Source organism: Cydia fagiglandana, chromosome 20 (genome assembly GCF_963556715.1).
Source record: "Cydia fagiglandana chromosome 20, ilCydFagi1.1, whole genome shotgun sequence".
NCBI lineage: Eukaryota > Metazoa > Arthropoda > Insecta > Lepidoptera > Tortricidae > Cydia > Cydia fagiglandana.
In genome coordinates this window covers 14,036,060-14,056,169 of record NC_085951.1, presented here as the reverse complement: position 1 = coordinate 14,056,169, position 20,110 = coordinate 14,036,060, and the positions used below count along the sequence as shown (strand labels likewise).

Here is a 20,110-nt window from a genome sequence, read left to right as displayed (position 1 = left end):
ATTAATTATCCCATATAATCCAAGCATTATCTCAATGACTATAATTATTTATATCTTAATTGAAGTAATATCTATAAATAATTACCTAAAGAGCCTGTAAGTACATAAGTAGGGACGTACTGTTCAAACAACAATGGTGGCAAACAAGCGGACACTATATCTAACCTGTTTACACCAGGGGGCCTAGCCAAAGATGCCTATCGTTTGCGCCGTAGCGAACGTAACGCTAATTATATCGTCTCTCTATCTCACTTAGAGTGATAGGGCGCAAACGATTGGCTATTTGGCTAGGCCTACAGCGGTTGCATAGCGCATTTCGATTTTCGCGGTAGATCCTTTTGGAATTAGCATTAGTCTACAAGTCAAGCAACGCCGCGGGTAAACACTAATATGTGATAAGTCCGTGTTAATGAGAGATTAGCGCTACTCAACGGTTCAATCACATTCGCGAGTTGATCGAAGGATGGCGGCCGCGTACCTTCTAGTTTTGTTTATCTTTGGGGTGGTTCAGGTAATTATACAATCCTTAACTAATTAATATTAATCATAATCAATAATTATTATCTGCCTCCATTTTAAAATTTTCGCGTCTTTTCGATCCCGGACATAAACCGATGGGCGTAGGTACCTACTTACATCAACCGTAATAAAACCGGGCAAGTGCGAGTCGGACTCGCGCACGAAGGGTTCCGTACCATAAAGCAAAAAAAAAAACGGAAAAAAATGCAAAAAGAAAACGGTCACCCATTCAAGTACTGACCACGCCCGACGTTGCTTAACTTTGGTCAAAAATCACGATTGCTGTATGGGAGCCCCACTTAAATCTTTAATTTATTCTGTTTTTAGTATTTGTTGTTATAGCGGCAACAGAAATACATCATCTGTGAAAATTTCAACTGTCTAGCTATCACGGTTCGTGAGATACACCCTGGTGACAGACAGACGGACGGACAGCGAAGTCTTAGTAATAGGGTCCCGTTTTACCCTTTGGGTACGGAACCCTAAAAATGCATTTAACGTGACGTGATGATTTACACTGGCGTTCAAAAGTGCATGGAGATGTTAAATTTCAACCGTCATATTAAGGCATTACGGTCGACATCTATGCATGCACTTTTGAATGCTATTGTATGCGGGGAAATAAAACCAATAAAAGAAAGATCATGATTCTAAGTAATCTAACTCTTCAAAAGTTGTGTAACTTTTATTTTCTTTATTCATATCTTATCATACTTAAGTACTTTTTATCGTCATATAATGCGCTACACTAAGTGATTTATTTTTCTGCCAATAATAATTAGTGATGAGAAATTAAGCTTTCCGGGTCCACACAGAGCGAGCAATACGCGCGAGGCAATTTCCTCGGCATGCCTCGCGCGCGCCGCCTCGGCCGAGGCAGTCTACATTACACTGGCCGTTTTGTGCGCGAGGAAATTGCCTCGCGCGTATGCTCCTCTGTGTGGACCCGGCTATTTACATGCCTTAACGTTTACAGAGTGAACCTCTCCAAAGAGATAATGATCCCGCTATCATTGAGGACTTGCGAATGGGTAAGAATTATACCATAATTACCCAGTATAGGTAACAGTAACAGGTACAGAGTACAGTGGTACAGTGTGGCGGCGGATCTGCTTCAGCTTCGCGTCAGTAACTGGCAGGAAGTTTCACAGGATCGGGACAGGTGGCACGCTCTCGTTTCGGAGGCCAAGGTTCTCTTTGGATCGCTGAGCCAAAATTATTGTTAAGTATTTAGGTAATAAAGATATTATGTTCAAAACCATTACGAGGTCTTAGCTAACTTGCACTTGGTTGCCTTTTTTTCCTTAATTTATTTTTTGGGTGTGTGACAATAAAATACCTTTTTTTAGGTAACGGTGGCCGTATCGTGGCCGGCTGGGAAGCCAAAGACGGCCAGATCCCTTACCAGATCAGCCTCCGCATGGTCAGCCATCTCGGCGCGGTGTCCTCCTGCGGAGGTTCCATCATCCACCACGAGTGGGTCATCACTGCCGCCCACTGCGTGGCCAAGTAAGTTTATTTAAATCCAGGTTGCCTAGGACCAGTCTATTGAGCAACCTTGGTGCCGTGTCCCCAGAAATAATGGTCCCCTCACCTTACGGTGGTATTCCACCTGTCCAATTTCTTTGCCCAATGTGTATTTGCGTCTCACATTTATCTTAGTGATTTCTCACTACGACGCTGAGACGCAATTATAAATATTTTTCGTCCATTGCTGACTGCCCCTGAATTCTATTCTTGATATTCCTACTTTATCCTCACAGCCGTCCAACCTTCGTGATCCGCCTTGGGCTGACCAACCTCACTCGCCCAGAGTACCTCGTGGAAACTTCCCGCAAATTCATCCACCCCAAATACAACGAAGTGTCGGCGGGCGTGCAGACTGATGATATCGCGCTGCTGGGCCTTGAGCAGAGCATTCCTTACGGAGGTGAGTCAAGACGGTATTAGATACCTTCACTGTATACGTACTGACGCGGTCTCCTAAACTTTGTCAGAATACCGAAATACAAAACATCGTCACAAGATGCGCTCAGATTAGGATCACCGGTCAGGCTTTCGCGCCCAGAGATGCGAAAAATACTTTATAAAAAGTATTTAAGTACAAAATACAAATACTTTCTTGATAATACTATTTCAAATGCAAAATACAAAATAGTTTTTGAAATTGTATTTAAATACAAAATACGAAATAGGTATTTTCAAAATACTTTTTTAAAATACAAATACTTTTCGACAAAAGGTACTCTGAGTCGTGAATACCTAGTCTGAATTAAAAAGTATTACTCGGAATTTCCGAGTTGAAAAGTTCTCGTTAGTGTAATGAAAACGTCACGTTTGTGTTTCACCAGGGCAGAAAAGTTTGTTCTCCTCTCGTGCCTTGAAACTCTCCCAACACTCAAGATTCCACTTTTTTAACCTCTCGCTACGCTTGTGGTCATGTGCGACGTTACTAAACAGATTCAACAGTTCCATGTTAAAAGAATGAGAGAGTTGCCAGGATTGTAACATCAGAAGAGATAGTAACTCCTACCTACCTACTATAAAGTATTTTGTATTTTGAAAATAGAAAATAGGTCCCAAAAACTATTTCAAATAAAATACAAAATAGTTTTCTTCAAAAGGTATTTAAATACAAAATAGGTATTTTGCATTTTGTATTTGCATTTTAAATACAAGTATTTCAAATAAGTCACATCTCTGTTCGCGCCATAGGCGTGCCGCACGAAATCTGGATGGACCTTGATATATATATGCGATGCGATATACTTATGCCCATTGGGTTTACGACTCACTGGAAAACACACTTGCTCTCACCCGTTAAAATTAGAGAGAAATTGTAACTTGTAACCTCAAGGCGTTCAGAACATAAATTAGATCTGGAGGGCGATTTTTGAATTTCAATCCCTCGATTTCGTCACACGAAAATCGGTGGAAAACGGTGCTAATTTTTTAAATACGAGCGATAGAAATTTGGAATCTATTGGTATTGACTACTCAATTGCAATTCTATTAGTAGAACTTAAATTCCTGGTAGTGGAGATATTAATTATATAACTAAATACACGAAATCGAGTGGACGAATTTCATAAATCGGCCCCCTGGTCGTGTGCACCAGCATTGATTCATAAACAAGGCTCTTTACCCATAGGGGTAAAAATAAAAGGTTTTTCTGATAGATATCAAGGGCTAAGTACTAAACAGATCTTCTTAAACAGAATTCATCCAGCCCTGCCGTCTGCAGAACAGCGAGAAGAAGAACAACGTCTACACCGGAATAGTCCTCACCGTCAGCGGCTACGGCAGGACTGACGATCCCATCAACGGTTAGTTTACAATCTCACAGCACACGAGCTCCAAGGAATTGAAAGGAAAGCAACCCACTTGCCCTCCACTTCTACAACCATACAGCTTTTTTCATCACCTAACAGACCCTCCGAGAGTCTCTTCCGTATACATAAGAATAACAATCAGAGGCGGCGTATGAAAGAAGTACTCTCTACAGACCTGAGAGCGACTGATTGATTGAGCGGTAACTATATTATATAAAATGTTTTTATTAGTAGGAAATTCGGGTTGGTTCCCGATTCGCCGGATTCTTGTTTCGTCGGTTTCTCGTATATTCGGATTGTGACGTAGGTACTAAAGTAAATCCGGCGAAACAGGAATCCATCGAAACAAGAATCCGGCGAATCGGAATTATCGGGAACTAACCAATTCGAGTAAGTAATCGTTCGAGGAAGTAAATTATACATTTTCTCTTTATTTATTTTCTAAGAACACTCTTCCATATACATGGCCTGTTTTATAATAATAATGATGATATTGATGATACTATAATGATCAAGTAAAATTCCGGTTACCAGGTGGTGTGGCTTCTGAGATCCTCCGCTGGGTGCACCTGCGAGGCATCTCCAACGAGGAATGCAGGCAGTGGTACGGCGGCAGCACCGTCGTCCAGGACGAGACCATCTGCGCTGAATACTATAACGACACAGCACAGTCATCTTGCCAGGTAAGAGCCATGTCAAAAATCTGAATGTAGAACCTCACAGTACCTAAAGCCGTTTACAGATGTAATGCATAATTTATTTTCCATCGTATTTTCACGGAATCGTACGAACGTGTCTTGCTATTTCAGTCAGTCTCGGTACAATAAGTACTGACATTAATTGAACATGACAAATACGAACGTTTCCGAGGAAACACGATGCAATAAAATCATGCACTACAGGACCTACATCTGTACTAACATATATTTACTTCGTTGATATGATATGATAAATTCGAAATTCGATTCCAAGACTCTGGGATATCGAAGCTTACCCGAATAAGTACGTCCACACAGTCTGACTCGTCAGGAAATTGCCGCGAGAAGCAACTCGATCTGTGAAGACGTTAGACGTGCCTCGCCCGAAGCTTTGCGCCTTTGTGTCTGCCGAGGCCTGTCTACACAATCCTGCCTCGCACAACAATTTCCTCGTGAGGCAGCCCATTCAGTGTAGTGCCTAATCGTGCATTGGAAATATATTATTGAAGTGGCCAAGAAAATTAAAATTGCTTATTTTTGTACAGGGTGACAGCGGCGGTCCCCTGACGGAAGTGGACTTGGACGGCAAGCCGACCATGGTGGGCATCGTCAGCTTCGGTTCCTCGGCTGGCTGCAACAGCCCCTTCCCCTCTGGTAAGTACCTACTAACCATTACCTACCAGCCTTTTAACCGCCATAGAATTTTTCATCGAGTGTGCTCGTGCCGCCGCCGGTACGAAGTTTTGTGTTACCTATTTATCAGACCGCGGCGAAATGAGCCCGATTTTGTGTCAGTCTACGGCGGTTAAAGGGTTAAATGCCGAATGCTAGTATAATACCTACTGATTTTATACGAGTTAGGTAGGTACCCTGTACCTAACTCGTATAGTAGGTATATACTGGTATGGTGGCGATTCGTATTCAAGTAAGGACGTACATTGACTCGCCTACCGTGCGATTGTGCGAGTAGGCGGGTCCACACAGAGCGAGCAGGCTCGCGAGGAAATTGCCGCGCGAAGCAGCTCAGTCGGTGAAGACGTGCCACGCGCGAGGCAATGCGGCCGAGGCAAGTCTATACAGAACGAGCTGCTTCGCGCGGCTATTGTCTCACCAGGCGCCTCGTCCTGTGTGGACTCGCCTATTGAACGTGCTTATACATATAGTTAGCGTCATTTATACCTCGCCACTATAATGTTTTACTTCTCTTTCAGCGTACGTCCGTCCCGGCCACTACCACGACTGGTTCCTCGAGATAACTGGCATCAACTTCGACTGGTCCACCGCAGACCTGCAGCCTTCATACAAACCCATACAACTGCCTGTTGAAGGCCTTCAAGTCTAGATATTTTGACATGACCTTTGCAATAAATACTTTTTAAGTATTTTATTTCATCTTTGTTTAGACCCTGTACCCCTGAAAACCTAGGTCAAAACCTGGAGCCTTCATGCAAAGACATATCGAAGTTGGTACCTAATATAAAAATTGTAGTTTCTAGGTCTAGTGATGATCAAGTACCTAGAGATTAGGTGTACTTAGATTATTTTTTAAGGGCCAGGGATGATCACCTAGGTCAGCGGTCGGCAACCAACGGCCCGCGAGCCGCATGCGGCCCGCGAACCTCTCACTTGCGGCGCGCGAGCCTGCCTGGCTATTTTTTATGTAATATTGACAAATGACAATGTCTGATAAAGTCATAAATATTAACAAAGTGCGGCCCGCGTCCACTTCGTTAACTGCTATATGTGGCCCTTGGCTGCTAAAAGGTTGCCGACCGCTGACCTAGGTAATACCTATACCTACATAATTGTTCCAGCACATAAACGCATAGCAGTGGCACTTCAACAAAAAAAACTCCAGCAATATAAAAAAAGCATTATATTAGATCTTAAAACTCCTCTCTCGTACATACAAATAAGTTAAGTCCAATTTTTAACACCATGTATTTATACACCAGGGACCGTGCGCGTTGCTCTGCCATCTTGTGGCCTACAGAAACAGCTTTAACTTCACATTGGTACTTCGCGCGAATAAAATGGGTTGGCCGGTGGAAGTTTTTAGCAGATGGCGCCATCATAGTTTGGCCTGTCAATCCGTAGAATTGGGTCAATTTTTTGTTTTTTTAATACCCTAGATGCGGTAGATGCCAGCCCTTTGAGCCAAATCTCATAGAAAAAGGGGGCAAGCTATGATGGCGCCATCTACGCATACATTTGACAATTGCCAACCCTTACTTAAGTATCTCACATGTTTTAAACATATTTGATATGCATAAAGCTAAAAAATCCCTAACAAAGCGAGAGTCATCCAAGAGTCGGTGAACCCTATCCCCTATCTGTCGGCCTCCTCATTGGCTGGCACCACGTCTGGTCTGTTGAGGAACACCTTGCAGAGGATCTCCTGGCAGTAGTCCACCTCCTCTCTGAACGTGTCGTCTCTCAGGTCGGGGTGTTTTAGGTGCCTTTCTAGGATACCTGCGGAAAAATAGAATAAATTTAGAATATATTTAATTAAACAACAGCTGGTGCAACTGAGCTGAAACGTCGGAATTTAAGGTAAAAACAATGAAATTATATCGCGGTAGACCCGTTTGTGTAATTAAATATGTGTACATAACGCGAGAGTTTAAAGTGTAAAATTTTGAATGTGGAAGAAAATCCATACTTTGCTAGAGTTGAATTGATGTTGAAAGCTTATTACAGAGTTGAGGACTACTTGACAGACAAACATGCATGGTCCAAACCAGAAATTGTAATAAACAAAACGGGACAAGTGCGAATCGGATCCGCCCACCGAGGGTTTCGTACTTTTTAGTATTCGTTGTTATAGCGGCAACAGAAATACATTATCTGTGAAAATTTCAACTGTCTAGCTATCATGGTTCATGAGAATCATGAGATACAGCCTGGTGACAGACAGACGGACAGTGAAGTCTTAGTAATAGGGTCCCGCTTTTACCCTTTAAGTACGGAACCCTAACAAGAAGCAATTAAAATAATTGTATTATGTATAGTTATAGGTGACACAGCTCAGGTAAGTAAGCACATCAAATATTTTATGTAGGTATTTCATAACCATCAGTCAGATTTATATAATATGTATTCTCATTTCTTTTTTTTAAAAAGTTCCTTTTGTGAGAATTTTATGTTTTCTGAAAGAGCTTCGTATTTGTATGATTTGTTGTACATATTGGATTAGGTTGTCATTATAAAATCCATAAACCAATATATTGTTGTAAAGTATTGTTTTAACGTGACGAAAATAAAAATTCTCATTAAGCCGACGTTATCGTTGCCTACGTCAATTCTTGGGATTAGTTGTCAAGCGGACCTCAGGCTCTCATGAGCCGTGACAAAATGCCGTGGTAACGCGAAGAAGAAGGTAATTATAAGCATACCTTTCAGCCCTAAGCCAGGGTCCCGGCACTGCGCCAGCACCCTCTCATCCAAGTCAGCCAGAAGAGTGAGTAATGTGTTCAGCAGGTGTTCTGATGATGCATCTCTGCCCGCTGACAGCTGTTCTCCTAATGTCTTTACTAGGTTCTGCTCGATGAATTTTTCTGGAAAAGTTATTTTACTTAACTTATTTTTCTTAAGAAAAAATAACATCAAGTTCTTTTTGACAAAATTAGGTATTTCAACGATTTCAAAAAGTGCCCCTCCAGAGTCCTTTAATACACTCAGTTTTGGATTAAGATTTTTAGAAATTGAGTTTAAACAAAACGCATAAAATAATCTAAAAACAAAAATTTTCATATAGAATTTCTTGGGCTTGCAAATGTTCTGATACCCCTCTACAAATTGATATTTGATATTGATATTCCACTGCTTTAACATACAAGCTTAACGAAAGCACAGATGTAGTGGATAGTTGTTTTCCATCGTATTTTCTCGGAAACGTTCGTATTTGTCATGCTACTTCAGCCAACGTCAGTACTTTTTGTACCGAGGCTGACTGAAATAGAAGACACGTGCGTAAAATAAATTTAAACTGTATTTGGCTAGGTCTACTTGAACAAAGATGGTTGAATTTACCTCTGGCCTCGGGGTAGTGGTCGCACAGGTGCCGGGCCAGCAGCGCGGCCTTCGTTCTCGCACGGACATCCGTGGCGCCACACACGGTGGTTATAGTCTCACAACCACCTTGGGATAGGAACTCGCGGCACGAGGGCGCATATTCGCGACATGCACCTGATAAGAAAAACAAATACATAATTTGTATAATGTACATTTACTAGTTTTGTTGTTTTTAGTTATATTGATTGTATTGTACAAAAGAGCCAACATTAAAAAGGCCACACTCTATTTTAGGCTGACAAAACTATACACAGTAGTCCGGGCTCGTAATTTCGCATGGTAAATAATTAATAGAATACCCAAAAAAAAGCTATCCTTTTGAATATTTAGCTTAGAAGTTACACATGCGCCATCAATCCATATGGTACAGTCGCCATCAGATATATCGGAGCGGACAAGGCGCTAACAAATATCTGAACACGCCTCAATTTTCAAGGCGTTAGAGTGCGTGTTCAGATATTGTGAACCATAATTACAAGATATGGCATGTCTTACAAGGTAGACCACTCTCCAACGCTCGCGACTGGCAGAAGGGGCTGTTCTGACACACAGTGAACCAGGATAGCACACAGTCAACCATACTTACAAGAGATAGCGGCCACACACTTTGCCAACGCTTCCCCGCGCTCTGTCCTCGCTAAAGCCAGCAACACATTGAGTAGACCACTCTCCAACGCTCGCGACTGGCAGAAGGGGCTGTTCTGACACACAGTGAACCAGGACAGCACACAGTCAACCATACTTACAAGCAGGGGCGTAGCTAGAGGATATGGCGCCCGGGGCAGACACCAAATTTGCGCCCCCCCCCCCCAAACGAAATGAACTAACGAAACGAAAGGGTTATTTTTTTGCTTATTAAAGTTTACTTTTAATTTAGACAAATACAGTGTACCTATGTTTTTTTAGTACATCGGTGGCTAACAAGCTTACGACCCACCTGATATTAAGCGGTCACCGCATCCTATGGACGTCTACACTCCAGGGGTGTTACATGCGCGTTGCCGACCATTTTAAAACTTATAAACTTCTTTTGTGGAGATCTCCTTAGACTTAAAGGTTCAATATCGCTTGTGAATTTGGGATCGTAGACTATTCATAGGTACAGCGCGGCTTTGGACTGATTTGAAGGGTCCAAGGTGGCATCCAGGTGCTCCTGTCCTAAGGTGACAGCAGTACTCAATATATGGGATCAGTCTACCCCAGAGTAAAGTATATCGCCTCCCTTTATTGAGCACACCGAGTTTTTTTTGGATACGAGCGCAGCCTACCCAGCAAGGTGGCTACGAAATTATTGGACGTCACTGATGGAGATGTCAACACCGATCAAGGCTCCCAATACTCCCTGACATGGGAAGGGTTGTGCCTTGAAAAATGAGGTTTTCTTAGCGGTAAACGCGCAAAATTGAGTCTTGGTGGGATTGAATTGGACTGAATTGTCCCGATCCCACACCGTAACTCTGGATAGAATGCTCTCGATACCTGACACAGGTTTTTCACGACATTCTAGTATCACAGACCGAGTGATGTTGGCTCGGCATGTGTTATACAGATTGGCCCAAACCTTGACGTTCAATTTTTTTTTTATATTGCTCACGCCGTGGGCTATTAGAATAGGTATGTATGTTAGCCGAATTTTCGTAGTTTTCTAGTTATTGCTTTTAACTTTTGTTAAGAAATTCCGGGGTGAAGCAATTAATTTATTTAAAAAAACTATTCAACTTTTTTAAATGTTTCTTTTTGTAACATAATCCTTGATAAACGGCGCAGTTGCTAAAAAAAAACAGCATCCTCACTTGGCTGAATTGGGAAAAAAGGACAGTTTTACGTTCAAGCATGTCAAGCTTAGATGTTGCCCTTGCCTAAATAAATAAAAAATACAGGCGATTTCAAGGACTTTTGGTTATTTTAGAAACTGCTAGACCCTAAGTTTTTTAAAAGGTCAAAAAAGTGATACTTAATAGTCATAAGTTGTAAAAAAAATCCTTTTTTGTTATTAGAAGGCATAATTTTAAAGTTTAGAAGGCCTAGTTTATAAGCAACAGACTAACAAATGTGGACTGTATTTGTCTGAATAAAGAAATTATTTATTATTATTATTATTTATTAAATAGAACTTGTGTTTAATAATTTAAGCAAAGCAAAGCTTCACCCCGCAATTTCTTAACAAAAGTTAAAAGTCTCGAAAACTACGCAAATCGGCTAACATACTCGTACATGGGGAATATTCTGATAACCCATGTCGAGGATTCTAAAAAAAATTTTGGGCGTCAAGGTTTGGACCAGCCTGTATACAGGGTGGCTAAAAAATAACTGCATTTCCGTTGCCAGGGACGTTTTGGGATTATACTGAGCAACTTTTACTATGAGTCCAACCCCTGAGTCGCGAAAAAAAATTTAGCTGTTTCTTACATTTTGGCTGGTCCATTTTCTATGGGAGGGTAAACTTTTTTTTCGCGATTTCGGGGTTGGTCCCGTAGTAAAAGTTGCTCAGTATAATCCCAAAACCTCCATGGCAACGGGAATGTAGTTATTTTTTAGCCATGGTACTGTCGTCCGCATATTGATGAATGGCGTCGATAGACAACATGTCACCGATAAGCAGCAGCAGCAGCTATTGGAGCAGCCGGCCTAGCCAAGGTTACAATCGCTATCGCTTCGACAACGAAAAGCATTACGAGTATGTCTCTCTATCACTCTTCCTTATTAGTGTGACAGTGACTACGCGGCCAGGTTCCGTCTACTACGGCTCATATGCGCCTGCCGGACAAAGGGATAGTGATCCATTTGCATAGGTAGTCTCTTGGACAGTCCATAAGATGGTAATTTGCCATATGGCTATTGCCATACGATTAAATAAATAGAAGTTTCTGGCATAGAGTATCCACACTGCGGGATGGTGGGCAGTAGGGGGCTACCGTCGTCTTTCAAGGTCGAGTTCGAGGCAAAAAGGCTACCTAAGAGATCGGCTTTCTCTTTTGCGCTGTGGGCCAGAATACCATCCGCATTTCACACTTCACAGTGGTGGTAAATACGACTGACAAAAGTTTCCCTGCTGCCTTTTGGCAAGGCGGAGAGGTAGTCATTTGCCCATTTTGGCGCCCCCCCTAGGACGGCGCCCGGGGCACGTGCCCCCTCCAACCCCCCCCTAGTTACGCCTCTGCTTACAAGAGATAGCGGCCACACACTTCGCCAACGCTTCCCCGCGCTCTGTCCTCGCTAAAGCCAGCAACACATTGAGTAGACCACTCTCCAACGCTCGCGACTGACAGAAGGGGCTGTTCTGACACACAGTGAACCAGGATAGCACACGGTCAACCATACTTACAAGAGATAGCGGCCACACACTTCGCCAACGCTTCCCCGCGCTCTGTCCTCGCTAAAGCCAGCAACACATTAAGTAGGCCACTCTCCAACGCTCGCGACTGGCAGAAGGGGCTGTTCTGACACACAGTGAACCAGGACAGCACACAGTCAACCATACTTACAAGAGATAGCGGCCACACACTTCGCCAACGCTTCCCCGCGCTCTGTCCTCGCTAAAGCCAGCAACACATTGAGTAGACCACTCTCCAACGCTCGCGACTGACAGAAGGGGCTGTTCTGACACACAGTGAACCAGGATAGCACACGGTCAACCATACTTACAAGAGATAGCGGCCACACACTTCGCCAACGCTTCCCCGCGCTCTGTCCTCGCTAAAGCCAGCAACACATTAAGTAGACCACTCTCCAATGCTCGCGACTGGCATAAGGGGCTATTCTGACACACAGTGAACCAGGATAGCACACAGTCAACCATACTTACAAGAGATAGCGGCCACACACTTTGCCAACGCTTCCCCGCGCTCTGTCCTCGCTAAAGCCAGCAACACATTGAGTAGACCACTCTCCAACGCTCGCGACTGGCAGAAGGGGTTATTCTGGCACAGTTCTGCCAGTATGCCGCTGGCCCGCGCGCGGATTTCTTCGTTCTCGCTGCCATAGCAGACAGGGAAGATGGAGAAACCGCCTAGCTTGTAGAAATCTGGAAAGATGGTTGTTAGTGTAATTGTGAAATTAATGTATTTTAGTGAATACCCGGCTACACAGAGTGAGCATGTGCGAAAGGCAATTTCCTCGCGCACAACGGCATGTGTAGATGAGCCTCATCCAAAGATTATTGGAAAATAATACCAGTCATATATTTAATTACACAAACTCTAGGGTCTACCACATATAATTTCATTGTTTTTACCTTTAATTCCGACGTTTCATCTGAGTTGCACCAGCTGCAGTTGTGTTATTAAATATGTGTAAAAAACGCGAAAGTTTATAAAGTGTTATAATTGCGGCCATATTGAGAATACATTTTATGTATTAAATATATTGAGAACGGGTCACATGACACTCCTCAGTACGGAGTAATATATTTAATATGTCTATGTCTCACAGGACTATTGTTTTTTTTAAAATACATTTTATGTACGCTGAAACTTACCATTAGCGGTGTCAATGTCATCAATGAAGTCCATGACACTAGTGAAGGCCTGATTAATCTCATCGGGCAGCGACTGCCCCAGTTGAACACTGTGTATCTTGTCCGCGTCTGACAGCACAGCTATGGCATCTTGTAGCACCTTTGCTACGTCCACCGTGAGGCTTTTGAGGGCTTCTTCTAAGAATCGCCTGCGCTGAAATAATAAAATATTTATTTAAATACATTTGAATATTTTATTTAAGGGAAAAAGACTTACATTAAGGCAGGGACACGGGGTGTAGGAGGGGGTAGGCACGCTCAGGTTTGCGACGCTGGGCTACAGGTCTGCTCACTCAAGTCCTTCATACACGTCCCCGTCGACCCTGGATTTGCCGCCGCGGACCAGGGTTGAACCCACCCGGGGTTCACTGCTGGGTGGGTCGTACACCCTGGAAATGCTAGTGGTCTTAACGAGCGTCGCACTATTTACCAACAACCTCGGGCCACTAGCAGCTAAGTATGAGGGCCATACCTGGTGTGACAGTCCCACCCGCCAGGTAATCCTTTTCCCCTACCTTATCTCCCGTCTTAACATCCTGTGATCCAAATAGTCATTTCCCGTCTTTACTCCTATATTTATCCCTCCTCTCTCTAACCCTCCCCCTCCCTATTTCTCCCTTTTGCTCCCCTTTCCTACTCCATTTCCTCTCCGCCAATCCAAGGTGTCATACGTACCGTGCCGATGGATGCGTGGCTGGTGGCGAGACCAGTCTCTAACGGCGTCTCTACGAAACCGGGGCGAATCGTAGTAGTATCTAGTCCTTCAGTCGGCAAGCGGGGCTCTGCCGTTCTGTGACCTATATTTCCCTTGCTACTCGTGGGACGTTCATGGAAAATATTAGCAACAACAATTTAGAAAGTTTTGACGCCATGTCCTCAGCTCTGGACTTGATCCAGGCTGAAGGTAGTATCGGAGCGAAGGAGGCTGCAGAAGCCTCTGGCACGCCCGAGGTTTGCTCTCAGGGAGGGGAGGGGGTAGCTGAGGTCGACAGAGACGACATCGTCTCTGGTGCGCCCGGTGACAGCTCCTCGACCAAAGAGCCGCGTGTTTTTAAACGCATGTCGGGTGCTGCGCGCAAGAGGTTCCGCAGGCTAATGGGCGACGGGGTAGCCAAAGAGCAGGCCCTGTCATTGGCCCGTAAGCCTTGGGTGGATATCGCTGTGGAGAAGCCGGCCAAAGAGAAAGGCCCTGTAAAAAGGGTCCGCTCTGAGGACGAATCTCCACAGGGATCAGCGAAAAAGGCCCCGAAACTCCGCGCTGAAACCTCAGGGGAGCCTCGTCAACCGAGCTTCAGGGAGGTAGCGGGGTCCTCACGAGTAGGGATCCGTAATTCGGACCCTATGAGTGAGGACCAGATGAAGTTGGTCCACCGTCACCTAAATCTCGCCATGGTCAGCCAATGGGCGAATGCGAAGGGCGGTGCACCACAGTTTCTGGGCTTCATTCACAAGACAGGCTGGATACTGGTGACCTGTGTCAACCAGGTTAGCAGGGACTGGCTTGTGAGTGAGGTCCCGAACCTAAAGCCGTGGCCGGAGGCGAATCTCTCCGTCATCCCGGAGGGTGAATTGCCCAAACCAGCCACGGCCATCACATTTATTCCAGAGTCCGAGGCGGCCTCAGTGGAGGAAGCCTTGGCGCTGATCAGGGTCCAGAACTTTGGCCTGAATACAGAGCTCTGGAAGGTTCTCGGGGAGAAGGCTGAGCAGGGTGGCAAGGTGGTCACCTTCGCTCTGGATGAGCCTTCCGCCGAAACCCTTAAGGCCAATCGTGGGGAGGTAGCGATTGGCTTTAAGAAGGTACTGTTCCGACTAAAAGGGGGGCCAAACGCTCCCCCAGCACAGCAGACGGAGCAGCAACCCCAGCCCCTCGCTGAATCTACTCCCGGGCCAAGTACCATGGTACCTAGTGGCCGAACTCCTAGACCCCAGGGCTCTCGTGGCCGTGGGGGCGGGCAACCGGCAGCTAGAGGCACAAGGGGCATGACGAGGGGCATGGTACCCGGTAGGGCCAGACCCATAACCTCGGTGACAGGAGGGCCTCAAAGGACTCCTGTTGCGAGAGGCAGGGGAGGGCCACAACGGGTCACTAAGAGGGCCAAATAAAATTCCCTGGCCCTACGGCACCCGCGAGGGTCCTGCAAGCAAACATCCACCATGCGGCAGCAGCCACGGCTATTGTTGAAAGCCGGCTTGCAGGACACGTCGACCTCGCACTACTTCAAGAACCTTGGGTGCGGAACTCAACCATACTAGGACTGAACTCGGTTGGTAAAGTTTTATACAATACTAACGGAATTAAGCCTAGGGCTTGCATTGCTTTTGGCAAGAACATTGACTTTTTACCTGTTCCAGAGTTATGCACAGACGACCTGGTAGCAGCGTATGTAAATTTCAAGGGATGGAGCGGGCAGAGAGTTATACTCTGTTCGGCATACCTCCCTGGAGATAGGAACGACCCCTCTGCGGAACTCACAGCCGTGGCCGACTATGCCCGCAAACACAACGCAGAAATACTGGTGGGATGTGATGCCAACGCCCACCACACCAACTGGGGGAGCACCGACATCAATGATAGGGGTGAGTTACTACATGACTTTCTTCTATGCAATAACTTCCAAATTCTAAACATAGGATGTTCACCCACCTTTGTCACTAGGGTTAGGAAGGAGGTTTTGGACTTGACTTTTGCATCTTCAAATCTAGCCAGGCATATTCAGAACTGGAGGGTAAGTGATGTAGAATCGTTGTCAGATCATAAACACATCTGTTTTAATATATCTTTTTCTCTCAGCGTTCAAACGGTCACCTTCAGGGATCCCCGGAGGACTGACTGGGAAGGCTACAGGAGCTGCCTAGAACGTAATCTGGAATCCGTAGGGAAGGTAATAAAAACGCGGGAGAGTTTAGAACTTGCGGTAGAGGTTGTCTCAAATGGCATTGTAAGTGCCTTTGAAGAAAACTGTGCTCCCAAGGTCAAAACTACCAAACGTGTGGTCCCATGGTGGAACTCCAACCTTAGGAGGCTCAGGGACAAAACACGCAAGTTATTCAATAGGGCTAAGAGGACAGGGGAGTGGGAGGTCTATCGGAAAGCCCTAAATGAATACAGTAAAGAGATTAGGAAAGCTAAGAGAGCGTCATGGAGGAGGTTCTGCGAGGAAATTGAAAATACGCCTCAAGGAGCGAGACTTCACAGGATACTCTCCAAAGCTAGAAGCAATCAGGTAGGCCTTCTCAGGAGGCATGATGGCTCCTTCACTGCTAGTGAGACGGAGACTTTGGAGCTCTTAGCTGAAACTCACTTCCCAGGGGCAGGACAGGCGCACGAGTCCCAGGTGTTCAGAGGCTTGCATAGGCCTCGCCCGGAGGACTGGAGGCAGGCTGCCCTCGTCATAAGGCCCGGGATGGTGAAGTGGGCTATAAACTCTTTCAAACCTTACAAGACGTGCGGCCTGGACGGAGTAAGCCCTGTGCTAATGCAGCGAGGAGCTGAAGTCCTAATCCCGCATTTGGTTAGAATCTTCAGAGCTAGTTATGCCTGGGGACACTTGCCAGAACAGTGGAACAAGGTCAAGGTATTATTTATACCAAAGGCTGGGAGGAAGGATTACGCTTTAGCCAAGTCCTTCAGACCGATCAGCCTTTCCTCGTTCCTCCTTAAAACCTTGGAAAAGGTAATCGATAAGTATATCAGGGAGAGCTGTCTTCTGAGAAAACCCATACACGACAGCCAACATGCTTACCGCAGGGGCAGGTCTACAGAGACTGCCTTGCTGGAGCTAGTTGACAGAGTGGAAAGGGCCTTGGAAGACAAGGACATAGCCATGTCGGCCTTCTTAGATATTGAGGGCGCCTTTGATAATACACCCATTCGGACACTGGTGGAAGGGCTTAGGGCCAAGGAGGTGGATTCCACCACTGTCCGCTGGGTGCAAAGCATGCTCTCAAGCAGAGTGGTTAGGCTAGACTTGCTTAACACTACACTCGAAGTGGCCACTGTGAGAGGCTGCCCGCAGGGAGGTGTCCTATCTCCCTTGCTCTGGACTCTCGCGGTGGATGGACTTCTGCACAAGATGGCGGAACTCCGAATCGACACTCAGGGGTACGCAGACGACCTTGTTGTGACGGTGAGGGGCAACTGCCAAAGTACTTTATCAGACCTTATGCAGAGGGCTCTCAACACCATAAATACATGGTGCGGAGAGAATGAATTGTCTATCAATGCAGATAAGACAATTATAGTACCATTCACGAACAAGAGGAAACTGGACAAACTTAAACCTCTTGTCATGAATGGTAAAACTATTCCGTTCTCACTGGACCAGAAACTGACCTGGAACAAACATGTGGACGGAACCATACAAAAGGCCAGATCAGCCTTGGCAATATGCTGTCGTTTAGCAGGCAACAGATGGGGTCTAAAACCCAAAATTGCCTTATGGCTGTACACATCCATAGTGAGGCCGATAGTGTCTTACGCCTCTGTAGCATGGTACAGGAAAACGACGCAGAAGGTAACAGTGATGAAGCTTGGCAGCCTTCAAAGAACTGCCTGTGTCATCGTCACTGGGGCCATGTCATCCTCCCCGACGGCAGCCCTAGAAGCCATACTAAATCTACCGCCCCTCCACTTACATCTAGAATTGGAGGCGAGATCTAGTATGCTTAGAATAGCGGGCGCGAGGAGAGGTAATTGGTTATCGCAAACTCTGAGACTGTTTAAGGAATCAGTGTACGATATTCCTGTTCTTGGGATGCCATCCGACACTATGTCACCCAAATTTTGTCCACTCAAACTTTACTCAGTGGAAATCCCCAAACGGGAGGACTGGTCAAACAGTCAAATCAAGTGGAAAGAAGGAAGCCTGAGGTGGTACACTGATGGCTCCAAATCCGGATCTGAAGTAGGCTGCGGAGTATACGGTGAAGCGCCTAGGTAAAAAGTATCAGCTTAAACCTAGGACGTTTTTGCTCTATATTCCAGGCAGAGGTATACGCCATTCTGGAATGTGCGTCAATCAATCTGCAAAGCAACTACGGCAACCATACTATCTATATCCATTCGGATAGCCAGGCGGCACTCTCAGCCCTAACCTCCGATGTCACCACATCGAGGCTGGTTCAGAACTGCAGGCAACTATTGAACAACCTTGGAGCCAGGAACAAGGTTGTTCTACGTTGGGTCCCGGGGCATGCGGGTGTCGTAGGAAACGAGAAGGCCGACGAACTCGCGCGAGCAGGGGCTAAGGGGAAGAACTACAGTCCTGAGCCCTTTTGTGGTATCCCCAAAAGCCTAACGCGGCTCACCCTAAAGACCTACTGTCACTACAAAACCATTCAACTCTGGAGAGAAACAACAGGTTTGAACCATTCCAAAGCGCTTATCAAGGCCTTCAGCAAAAAGGCGTCCTCGAACGCCTTAGCGCTGTCTAGGAACCAACTGCGCAACTTGGTAAGGGTGCTTACCGGGCACTGCGGCCTAAATAAGCACATGCACACCATGGGGAAACGTGACATAGGGCGGTGCAGACTCTGCATGGAGGCAGAGGAGACGCCCTTACACATCCTCACAGAGTGCCCTTGCCTAATGCGTACTCGTGACCTAATCTTGGGCGGACACATATTACGCCCGGAGGAGGTAAAGTCTCTCGAAACCAAAAAGATCCTGCAGCTATTTGAAGTTGCAGGGTTGGATCGAGAGTTGTAGTAGGTGGCGATCACAATAGATCAGGAATGGTCGCAGTGATACATACATAGGCTTTGGAGCCTTATATAGCCCCTAATAAAGAAGAAGAAGAAGAAGGCAGGGACACACATCCCACGTACGCAACATGCAATGCATTATGACAATCTGAACCCTGAAAGTTGTATGCTGTATTGCGTATGACAAGTATGTTTCTAAGGTACATTTTAGGGTTCAGATGTCATAATGCATTACATACGTAGGATAAGTGTGTTCCGAGCTTTATTGTAGTATTGTAACTGCCAATTCAGACAAGTGTATTCGAAATTAAACTTTCAGTGAGACATATATTTAAATATTTAGATCACAAAGGTTACACTCACTTGTATCTTTAGTTGCTATTGGTGACATTTTATTCTATATGCTTTATTCAGGCAAACACAAAGTATAAAGTTTACAGCTTATACTGATAATACATATGTAGTCAGTATTATGTGTTAAGTATATTATTTAAGTATGTAAAAAAATGTGATGCACCAGCCAACCAACCAACCCTTAAAGAATCTTTAAATAACATACCTCTTCATCCATAGGACCTAACTCTGAATTTCCTGGCGCATCTTCAGCCTTCGTTGCTTCCATAGCAAATCTGAGGAGACCCTGAAATAATAATTAAACATTATATTATTACAAGACCACACTCTGGTGTTTAAAACGGGCTTAAAAACTGGTATTCAAACATAACTTAAATACTTGCCTGTAAATTCCTTGGCTGCCGAGGTTGTTCCGCCACTCGCTGAACATCCTCACTCCTGCTAGGGAACGTCAGGGCTCCAGCAATAGGATTGTTACCACCAGGATTACTCGAAGCCATGTTTTGAATGAAAACAACTTATTTGAGGTTAACTAACAAGACAAATGTACAGTATTGTGACACTGGTTGAATACGGATAATAGTGTGGGTGTATATCGTTTGGAATGATTCACAAAAGCTGATGTAAATTCTAGAAATTGTTGTGTTCTTTCAAGTTCTCGAAGCAACACCCGAAACACCGTGCTCCACTTTACAACTGTCAAAGTCGAAGCTGAGCTGTCAACATAACAAATAATATGTGGTCCAAATTAAGCTAACTGTACACAGTGCTAGTTACTTATTACGTTAAAGTCTTAAATACTAAAATTAAATAAATAAAAACCCAAAACAAAATTATAGTTACAAACTGGACTTAAATTTAATGCACGTAATCGACATAATTGTTCAAATGTACAAAAAGTTACGCTCAGA

General features: G+C 45.0%; 2 protein-coding genes across 2 annotated transcripts; one reads left to right on the top strand and one right to left on the bottom strand.

The window, feature by feature from the left end:
* The first annotated feature begins 365 nt into the window (after positions 1-365).
* On the top strand, positions 366-5,898 carry LOC134674635 (trypsin-7-like). Its single transcript, XM_063532756.1, has 8 exons — positions 366-511; positions 1,496-1,550; positions 1,869-2,028; positions 2,283-2,449; positions 3,738-3,845; positions 4,386-4,534; positions 5,095-5,203; positions 5,761-5,898. Exons 1-8 carry the CDS (start codon positions 464-466, stop codon positions 5,889-5,891), a joined length of 927 nt encoding a protein of 308 aa, XP_063388826.1. The 5' UTR covers positions 366-463; the 3' UTR covers positions 5,892-5,898.
* A 511-nt stretch (positions 5,899-6,409) lies between these two features.
* LOC134674496 (hsp70-binding protein 1-like) lies at positions 6,410-19,913 on the bottom strand. The gene is made up of 7 exons (XM_063532595.1): positions 19,583-19,913; positions 19,405-19,485; positions 13,101-13,293; positions 12,429-12,647; positions 8,582-8,737; positions 7,945-8,106; positions 6,410-7,021 (listed from the first exon to the last, which is right to left on the bottom strand). The coding sequence occupies exons 1-7, from the start codon at positions 19,697-19,699 to the stop codon at positions 6,879-6,881; spliced, it is 1,071 nt and encodes a 356-aa protein (XP_063388665.1). The 5' UTR covers positions 19,700-19,913; the 3' UTR covers positions 6,410-6,878.
* Positions 19,914-20,110: the final 197 nt, after the last annotated feature.